The 9,938-nt window shown below is 53.9% G+C and overlaps 2 protein-coding genes across 2 annotated transcripts; both read left to right on the forward strand.

The window, feature by feature from the left end:
* Positions 1-543: 543 nt before the first annotated feature.
* EAH_00053590 (hypothetical protein, conserved) lies at positions 544-3,392 on the forward strand (the record flags this gene model as incomplete). The annotated part of the gene is made up of 2 exons (XM_013391040.1): positions 544-3,246; positions 3,339-3,392. The coding sequence occupies 2 exons, from the start codon at positions 544-546 to the stop codon at positions 3,390-3,392; spliced, it is 2,757 nt and encodes a 918-aa protein (XP_013246494.1).
* Positions 3,393-5,163: 1,771 nt separating this feature from the next.
* Positions 5,164-9,765, forward strand: EAH_00053600 (hypothetical protein, conserved; the record flags this gene model as incomplete). The annotated part of the gene is made up of 1 exon (XM_013391041.1): positions 5,164-9,765. The coding sequence occupies one exon, from the start codon at positions 5,164-5,166 to the stop codon at positions 9,763-9,765; it is 4,602 nt and encodes a 1,533-aa protein (XP_013246495.1).
* Between the last annotated feature and the right edge of the window lie 173 nt (positions 9,766-9,938).

Below are 9,938 nucleotides of genomic sequence, written 5' to 3' on the forward strand. Positions count from 1 at the left end.
TGTGCGTATGTTGGTGTGTAAATAATATAAATTATAATTAAAATTATATATATAATCTTCTTTTTATATTTAATTTTAAAAACAACAAATATGCAGCAGCAGAAAAGCTCCACTGGTAGCCGCGCCGCCGACCAGCCGTTGCAGCAACAGACCGCACCAGCGGCAGCAGCAGCAGCAGCAGCAGCAGCAGCAGCAGCTGCTGCTGCTGCTGCTGCCCGTTGAGTGAACAACTCTTCTTTTTCTCCGTGGTTTGTCTTGGCTAGTTTTTAATTCTCTTTTTAATTAAGAATTTAAACAAAGAGCTTTTATTTTAAAACACAGATATCTACAAGAAACTTAAGAGAGGGCAGCAGCAGCAGCAGCAGTCGGCAGCTGCAGCGCCGCCGACAGCGCAGCAGCTGTACAAAGGCTGCATGCTTTTCCCCCTGTTTTTCTATTCTCTTTGTTGACTGTTCTCTTCTTATACCTTGCAAATACTGCAGCAGAAGGTTGCTGCTGCCTGATGCTACCAGGAGGCCCCCCTGCAGCAAACCAGCAGCAGCTATGAGGGCCCAGCGCAGCCGCCGTGCGGCTGCTGCAGCACTACTGGCTGCCTTTTGTGTTGTTTACAGCAGCAGCGTTTTTGTTGTTTGTTTCTCCTTCAAAGATCTGTTTCCAGGTGCGCAGAGAGAGCAGCAGACGCTGCCTACAGCAGCAGCTGCAGCACCAGCAGCAACAACAGCAACGGGGGATGTTGCTGCTGCTGCTCTCTTTGGTGGGGGCTTCTTCGGCGACTCTCCCGCCCACAAGGCAGAGTCTGAAGGGACAGACGAAGCCTCCAGCAGCAGCAGCAGCAGCAGCAGCAAGGGCTTTACTTCTAAAGTGGCGCGCTTGCTGCAGCAATCTGTTACTGCAGCAACCAGTGTAACCTCGGACGCTGCAGAAGCAGCACAGGATGCAGCAGCAGCAGCAGCAGAAGCAGCAAAAGATACAGCAACATCAACAGGAGAAGGCGTAGAGAGAGCTGCTAAAGACGCGTGGAGTTGGCTGGGAGGGGAGGGCCCCCAGCGAGCAGCAGAAGCAGCTCGTCATGCAACAGAGGAAGCAGCAGCAGCAGCAGCAGAAGCAGCAGCAGGAGCAGCAAAGGAGGCTCAGGATGGCTTGTTTGCATTAGGTGCGATGCTGCAGGAAGCAGCACCCGGTGCTGCGGACGCAGCGCTCCAAGCAGCTAGGCAGACAACAGCAGCAGCAACAGCAGCAGCAGGAGCAGCTGCACGAGATCTCTCTCTTAAAGCTAAAGATGCGCAGTCAGCTTTTGCTTCTTGGGCAGCAGATGTGAGAGAAGCAATGCAGCAGAGTTCAAGCGAGACGCTGCTGCAGTCTGCATCTGAAGCAGCAGAAAGAACAGCAGCAGCAGCAGAAGCCGCCCGACGCGCAGCAGCAGATGCAGCAACAAAGGCAGCAGCAGCAGCGAAGCAAGCTCAGCGCACTCTATCTGTACTAGGGAGACGAGTGGAAGCAGGGTCTTCTGAAGCAGCAGCGGCAGCAGCAAATGCAGCAAAGGAGACTGCACATAAGGCAGAAGAAGCAGCAAGAGCAGTAGAGCTAGCAGCAGCAGATGCGAGAGCAGCATTAAGCTCTTGGGGCTCTATTGTAAGTAGCTGGGTTCATACAGGGTCTCGTGGGGTGCGTGAAGCAGCAGCAGGTGCAGCAGCAGCAGCAAAACGAGCCAGCAGCACAATGGAAGGCTTAGCAGACACTGCAGCAGCAGCAGCAAGCACCCTTGATACAGCAGCAGAGATGGTTTCACAGGGAACAGAGATAGCAGAAGATAAAACAGATAAAGTAATAGCAGCACTGAGCACAGACATCTCTAAGCCCCTCCTTGCTACTGCAGTACGCTGGCCCTGGACGGCGACGGAGCAGCAGCAGCAGCAGCAGCAGCAGCAGCAGGGGGAGGAGTGTGACTGCTCTTCCGACGAGTCAAAGGATGCATGCGCATGCAACAGCAGCAGGAGCAGCAGCAATACACACAAAGAATCCGTTCTAGAGGCAGCAAAGCGCCTTGTGGGGCTTGGAGCTGCAGCAGCCGACGCAGCAGAGGGGCCTGCTGCTTCTCCTGCTGCTGATGCTGCTGCTGATGCTGCCGCGGGTGCAGCAGCAACAGCAGCAGAGAAACTTAAAGCAATTGTCTCCTCTTTGTCTCCTAGTCAAGCTGCAGCAGATCTGAGGCCTATAGACGGTGCAGCGTGGCTTGGGGGTCTCAGCTCTTCTTCTGCTGCTGCTGATGCAGGTGTTGCTGCAGCGCAGCGTGAAGAGGAGACAGCAGCAGACGCTGCAGCAGCAGCAGAAGAGACAGAGATAAAAGAAGCACTGCCACCTATGTATAAGGAAGGCCCTCCCCTTGACTGCGAGCCCTTGATCCTCTTTAGAGACTGTCTCCGTCGCTGCGATGGTGAGGAAGCTGCTGCTGCTGCTACTGCTGCTGACGGCGACCAGAAGAAGCAGCAGCAGAAGCAGCCCCACGGGCTGAGCTCTTATGAATACAGCAACAAACGCTCCTGCTATGCTGCATGCAAATCTGCTTGGCTTGACAGCACACTTCCCGGGTGTATAGACAGCTCAGGTAAAGTAGTAGGGGGGACCCCTCCTGCTGCTAAGTTAAGATCTGCTAAAACAACAACAACAACAGCAGCAACAACAACGGCAGCAACAACAACAACAACAACAGCAGCAACAACAACAACAGCAGCAGCAACGACAGCTGCTGCTGCTGCTGATGGTGATGGTGATGATGCTGCTGCTCGCAGCGCTGCTGGCTCTTCTTGGGGGGCTTTCTTTAAACGCATGCAGAAGAAAGACGAAGCAGCAGCTGAAGAAGAAGAGAAAAATAAAACAGAGCCAAGAGCAGACAGCAGCCTCCTCTCTTTGTTTTCATTTAGTCAAAAGGACAGCACCACAACAACAACAGCAGCACCGGAGAGCAGCGGCTTCTTCTCGTTCTTTAGGGGCACTTCTCCTGCTGCTGCAGCACAGACAGAGACAGATGCTGCTGCTGCTGCAGCAGAAGAAAAAGAACAGCAGCAGCAGCAACATGCAGATGAACACAAACAAGGCTGGATGAAAGGACTGCAGCAGCTGCTCAAGTTGGGGGGCCCCAGCAGCAGCACAAAGGAGACAGAGGAGACAGCAGCAGCAGCAGCAGCAGAAGGAGAAGCAGCAGCAGCAGCAACAGGAGACAACGCCAGCGAAGCTAAAGAGGAACTTGTAGGCCGGGGTTCGAACCCTATCCTGCTAGGAACTGCTGCTGCAGTGCTGCTGCTCGCGATTATATTTGTTGCTTCCTTGCTGAATCGCAGGGGGGGCAGCCGCAGAGACAGACAAACAACCAGCAGCAGCAATCTGCAGGGTAGCAGCACTCAAAGAGACATGCAGAGACCCCTAATCGTCTCTGAATCCTGAAGTAGAGACACTGAGACACACGCCCCTGCTGCTGCTGCTGCTGCTGCTGCTGCTGTAGCTGTAGCTGCCGCGCCAACAGCAAACCAGCGATACAAGAGGAAACAGCAGCATCATCAAAACTAAATGCTGCAGCAGAAGCAGCAGCAGCAGCACAACTTCGGCAGCAAAAGGTGTAGCAGCATAAGTAGCAGCGAGAAAAGCAGCCCCAGCAGGAGCAGCAAAAGCGGCAGCGACTGCAGCAGCAGCAGCTCCAGCAAATACTATAGCTTCAGCCCCACAGACGGGCACAATAACAACAACCCCACCCTCTGTAAGACACCGTAGAGCTTGCTGCTGGCCTAGCAGCAGCAGCAGCAGTAGCACAAGCAGCAGCACAAGCAGCGTAGCAGCGACTGCATGCATGCACCCCTCTCTAGATTTAGTTTGTATTGAGATTCCGCTGAAGAGCAGTTGCCTCGCTGCACCTCTCTTCTTTTTCTCTCTTCTTTTATATAACCCCACAACGAACAATAAAGATTTAAGATTAGGGGTTTAAGGCTTATGATTTATGATTTAGGGTTTAGGGTGTAGGGTTTAGGGTTTAGGGTTTAGGGTATGGGGCTTAGCTTCTTCTTATTTAGGGTTTGTAACAGGTTTGCTGCTTCTCACCCTCTGAGGTGTACGTACACCTCAACATAAACCCTTTATAGATTCTTAGGGCTGCTTCAAACAGAAGGGGCCCTTAAGTATCCCACTAAAGCAGCAGCAGCAGCAGCAGCAGCAGCACATGGTTATGCTACTGCCGCAGCAGCAGCAGCAGAGCCTGCTACTACAGTAGCAACAGCAGCAGACTAGCAACAGCACCAGGAGAGCTTACCCTGCATAAATATATATACGTATATATATATATATATTATCATACATATGTTAATATATGTAAATATATAAACAAAGAGCGGAAGCAAGACAAGCATATCTATATATACATATATATATATATAAATATATATATATATATATGTATATATATATATATATATATATAAGCATATGTGTATATGAATATAATATACGAATAAAAATATATAATCTGTTATGTATGTATATTATGCTGCATGCAGATAAGGAGTAATAACAACAACAATATAACAAATAAATAATAGTGTAATTATAAGGGCTGCATGCAGATAAAATATTTTGTTTATCTCAACTTATTTATATTAATATTTATTTTGCTGCTTTGTTTGTTTATTTTCTACCTCTGTTTGTTTAATTATTTGTTTATTATAATATAATAATATAATAATAATATCTGCCTTTCTTCTTCATGCAACAGAAAGCATATACAATTATATTTATATTTAATTACAATAATTTACTTCTCTATGACATTAGGGTTTAGGGTTTAGGGTTTAGGGTTTAGGGGGGCCCCTTGCAGTCCCTTCTTCTGCGGGCAGGAGGGGCCCCCCCATATATTTTATCTCTTTCTTCTGTTTTTATTTTAGTTTTGTAGTTTGCTTTGTCTGTCGTTTGTTTCATTAGCTAATTATTTGTTCTTCTGCTGCAGCAGCAGCAGCAGCAGCAGCAGCAGCAAGTAGCTCACTCGCCTTGGCCCCTGGGGGCCCCTGGGGGCCTCTCTCTACGTTGTCTCCTTTGCTGCAGTTAGTCTCCCTACCTAATTGATATTAATCTGCTGCTGCTGCTGCATGCAGCAGCAGCAGGATCAGCAACAGGAGCAGCAATATGCATCATAGACAGCATCAGGGCCCAGCTGCAGCAGCAGCAACAGCAGCAGGATCTGCTGCTGCTGCTGCTGGGCAATGGGGCAGCAGCAGCACCGTCTCTTCTCGTGTTGCTGCACTGCTTGCTGCTGCTCGCCATGCCCCCTTCTCAGCAGCAGCAAAAAAAGCAATTAAGCTGCTGGAGGCCCCAACTGCCTTTGCATGCAGCAGCGGCTTGCGCAAGCTGAAGCAGCTGCTGCTGCAGTTTGCACATCTACAGAAGGAGAGACAGGTTGCGTTAGAGCTGCTGCTGCTTGCTCTAGAACATGGGTCCCTCTCGGGGGCCCCACAGCAAACACCTGCTGCTGCTGCTGCTGCTAGTGCTGCTGTTGCTGTTGCATTCAGTGGGGAGCAGCAGCTGCCCTGCGCTGCGTTTCTGCAGCCGCCAGCAGCAGCAGCAGCAGCGGTGCAGCCTGCAGCAGCAGCAGCAGCAACAGCAGCAGATGAATTGCTGCGCCGCACCTGCCGCAGCGAAGCCTTAGCATGTCTCCTTGACCTTATTGAGGAGGGGGCCCTAGGGGCTCAGCAGCTTACTGATGCACTGCATGCACGCCTTGCTGCTGCTCGCAGCAGCAGCAGCAGCAGCAGCAGCATTGAGCAGATGCTGCCACCGAATATGCAGCTGCTGCTGGTGCAGCGACTCCTCGATCTTGCGCTTCAAGACAAATTGCTGCCCGCTTCACCGCAGCAGCAGCAGAAACAGCAGCAGCAGCAGCAGCAGCAAGTGTTGCGGCTACAGCAAGCAGCAGCAACAATTCGTGATGCTCTTGTGAGGCTATGCCACTTCTGCCCCCGTCTCTGTCTTGCTGCTGTTGAGGCTGTTTCCTGTCTCCTCGAGACAACAGCAAGCAGCAGCAGCAGCAGCAGCAAGAGCATCCCTTTTGTTGCGTTCAGCAGCCTGCTTGAGCCCACCTTGCTGGTGTCTCTGCAGCTACTGCTCGGGTACAGCAACAGCAGCAGCAGCAGCAGCGGCAGCTGTTCTCTGCTTCTTCTTGCTGTGAATCGGCTGCTGCGCTGCACTGAGCTGTTGGGGAAGGCGGAGCTGCAGGAAGCTGCCCACCAGTTGCAGCAGCAGCAGCAGCAGCAGCAACAGCAGCAGCAGCAGCAACAGCAGCAGCAGGGCACAAGGAGCGACAGATTGCTGCATCTAGCTTTATCTATTTTAGTGCGGGTGCGCGATGTTGAGGTATTAAGCTGCTGCTTGTCTGCTGCCCTGAGAACAGCTGAGCCTTCTGCTGCTGCTCTTGCTGCATTGCAGCAGCAAACCGCAAGCAGCAGCAGTAGCAAGAGCAGCAGCAGCAGCAGCACTGACGGCAGCAGCACGGAAGCCTGCTCGAGATTGCTGCTGCAGCTGCAGCAGCAGCAGCAGCAAGCGCGAGCGGAGCGCCTCCTATGGGAGTGCGCCTGCGGTCTGTACACCGCAAGGGAGCAGCAGAAAGACCCCACAACTTTGCTGCAGCAGCTGCTGCGGTGCCTCAATCTTTTTTCTCCTTTAGAGGTCCACATCCCTTCAACCAGCAGCAGCAGCAGCAGCAGCAGCAGCAGCAGCAGCAGGCTTTCAATTGGACTGTGGCGAGTCAGCTGCGTTTCTGTGGGGTGGTTGCTGTGGAGTGAAGCAGCAACAGAAGCAAGTGCTGCGCCGTTGTTGTTGCTGCTGCTGCAGGCTGTTGATCGCTTGGTGCAGCTGCAGCCGCAGTTTCTCCCTTCCTTCACCAGCAGCAGCAGCAGCAGCAGCAACAGCAGCAGCGATAGCAGCAGGTGTACTAGCAAGGCTTGCCTCTACCGTGAGCAGGCCCTACGACGCATTTGCTGCTTCTCTCCATTGCTGCTGCTGCTGCTGCCGATAGTTACGCAGCAGCAACTTGCTGCTGGAGCCGGCTGCTGCAGCACCAAATTGAACGCCACGCTGCAGCAAACCGCCCGCAGCGCCCGTGCGCTGCTCTGCTCCGCAGCAGCAGCAGCAGCAGCGGCAGCTGTGTCCTCGTTAGAAGCAGCAGCAGGCGAAGAAGCAGAAGGAGGAGCAGAAGCAAAAGGAGCAGCAGCGGCTGGTGCTGCAGACGTTCCCCGTAGCTGCAGCTGCAGCAGCAACTGCAGCAGCAGCATTAGCTTGGAGGAGCTGTTTGGGGTGGAGAGGATAATGCTGCAGAGCAGCGGTGCTGCAGCAGCAATGCCACTCGCTTTAGCCTTGTGGGGTTTCCGTGTCTTAGATAGAGGTGCAGCAGAACAGCTGCTGGGTCCTGCAGCACTTGCTGCAGCTGAGCAGCAGCAGCAGCAGCAGCAGCAGCAGGAGGGGGCTGGCGTTGCTGCGGACTCCGCAGCGGCAGGAGCAGCAGCAGCGCAGCAACGGCTGCTGCTGCAGCAGCTGCTGCAGAGAGAACACAGCGAAGAGCTGCATAGCTCAGCCTTCCTTCTGTCTCTCCCTAGCTCGCTGCTGCAGCAGGGGCCCTACTCTTATTTGCTGTCTTGCTGCTTCCTTGCTGAGTCTATAATAGATAGACAGCAGGCGCTTGCTGCTGTTGCTACACTTATTGCTGCTGCACCTGCTGCTGCGCTGCAGCTGCTACCCGCCCTCCACTTTGCTGCTTCAAGGCCCCCCACGGCCCCAGTCGTGAGGACACTACTTCAATGGAGGACCCAGCAGCAGCAGCAGCAGCAGCAGCAGCAGCAGCAGAAAGATCAGCAGCAGCATCCGTTGCTTCCAGATGAATTTATCTTTTTCGATGGAGACGAGGCGCTGGCAGCAAAGGCCATTGCTGCTGCTAGCGCAGCAACAGCAACAGCAACAACAACAGCAGCAGGAACAGCAGCACCAGCATTAGCAACAGCAGCAGCAGCAGCAGCAGAAGATGAACGGCGGCAGCTTCTCCGCGGACTCAGCCACATCTTCGCTCTTTCTCTGCAGGCCCTCGCTTCCTTGGGAGTGCACAAAACAGCGGTGCTGCCGGCTTACAGGGCCCTAACGGACCTGCTGCCGCTGCAGCAGCAGCCGCAGCAGCAGCAGCAGCAGCAGGAAGCGATGCAGCAGGGGGCCCTTATGAATGTTGCACAAGACGAGTTGCTCTGCAAGGCAAAGGAAGTTTCTGCTGCTTCGGTTTGCTGCTGCTGCAGTGTGGTGTATGGCTCTGAAGCCTCCGGTGTGGGGTTGCGCTGCTGCAGTCGCTGCTGCTGCTGCAGCAGCTGCTGCTGGTGCAGCAGAGACCCGTTGGGGGCCGTTGCCTGCTGCCTTCAGCCTGTTACTCCGCAGCAGCTGCTGTCTGTTAATAGCAGGTGGTATCTCTTAATGCGGGGACTTGTGCGTCTTGCTGCTTTCGATGAGCTGCCTCACTCCAAGCTTGCTGCTGCTCCTGCTGCTGCTGCTGCTGCAGCTGGTGCTGCTGGTGATGGTCTCGGTGCTGGTGCTGCTGCAGCAGATGCAGGCCAAGCCAAGGGAGAGGCAGAAGAAGGAGGAGTAGCAGCAGGAGGTGCTGCTGCTGCTGCTGCTTCTGCTGCTGCTTCTGCTGCTGCGATTGATGCACCGTTTGTTTTACCTAAAGAGGCTTCGCCGCTGCAGCAGCTGCTGCTGGCATACTGCCTGCAGCAGCTAGAAGCAGTATCTCCCCGTGCTTTGCTGCAGTTCTTGCCGTTAATGGAGCAGCTGGTGGTGGGCTGCTGCAGCAGCAGCGGGTCCCAGCAACAGCAGCAACAGCAGCAGCAGCAGCAGCAGCAGCAGCAGTGGCTGCGAGACTATGCATGTGGGGTTACGCTGAGTACTTTAGGCCGCCTCTGCATGCAGAGATATCTCGAAGCCCCAAAATTTGTGCGAGTGCTGCGGCGGAAGGCCCCGATGTTGTTCAGCGCGTTGCATGCATCTGCTGCTGCTGTTGAGGGTTTTCTGCTTATTCTTTATGCTCTTTCCCAAGACCTAGCTGAGCAGATTGAATACGAGCAGCAGCAGCAGCAGCAGCAGCGCCTTGAGGCGCCCTCGCAGCAGCAACAGCAGCAGCAGCAGCAGCAGACAGAGAGCGGGCTGAGTGCAGAGTTAGAGACGCAGGTGCAGCAGCAGCTGCTGCTGCTGCAGGAAACATCGGAAGCAGGTTCTGCTTTTGCTCGATGCATATCTCTCCAAGCTGCGTCTCTAATACTGGGGCCTTTATACGCAGCAGCAACAGCAGCAGCAGCAGCAGGAACAACAGCAGCAGCAGCAGGGGGCCCCCTTAGGGTTGCTGCTGGCGAAAGGAATACAGTCAGATTTGCATGCAGAGAAGGGATTGAGGCAGCGCTGCTGCACCTACCAATGAAGCAGCAAGAAATAAGAGGTGCTGCTGCTCTTCTTGCTGCAGCAATGAAGAAGGAGCGTATCTTTAGGGGTAGCTCGGGGGCCCCCACAGCAGCAGACTTGCAGCGGCAGCAGCAGCAGCACAAACTAGGGACCCTTCTAGCCAGAAGAGCATCTGCTGCTGCTGTTGATGCTGCAGCAGAAGCACACAGCGAACGAGCGCTGCTGCGGCTGCTGCTATTCTCCGGCCCCAGAGCAGCAGCAGGCAACCTTAGTGAGGACAGAGGTACGCCCTGCTGCTGCTGCTGATACTGCTGCTGCTGATACTGCTGCTGCTGATACTGCTGCTGCTGCTGCTGATGCTGCTGACAGCGTTTACTCGCACCCTATCCCTTCTATGCATGCCTCCCACCAAAGGCCTGCTTATCACAGTAGCAGGAACAGCAGCAGCAGCAACGGCAGCAGCAGCAACAGCAGGACCA

Source organism: Eimeria acervulina, genomic scaffold (genome assembly GCF_000499425.1).
Source record: "Eimeria acervulina Houghton genomic scaffold, Eah_scaff997, whole genome shotgun sequence".
Lineage (NCBI taxonomy): Eukaryota > Apicomplexa > Conoidasida > Eucoccidiorida > Eimeriidae > Eimeria > Eimeria acervulina.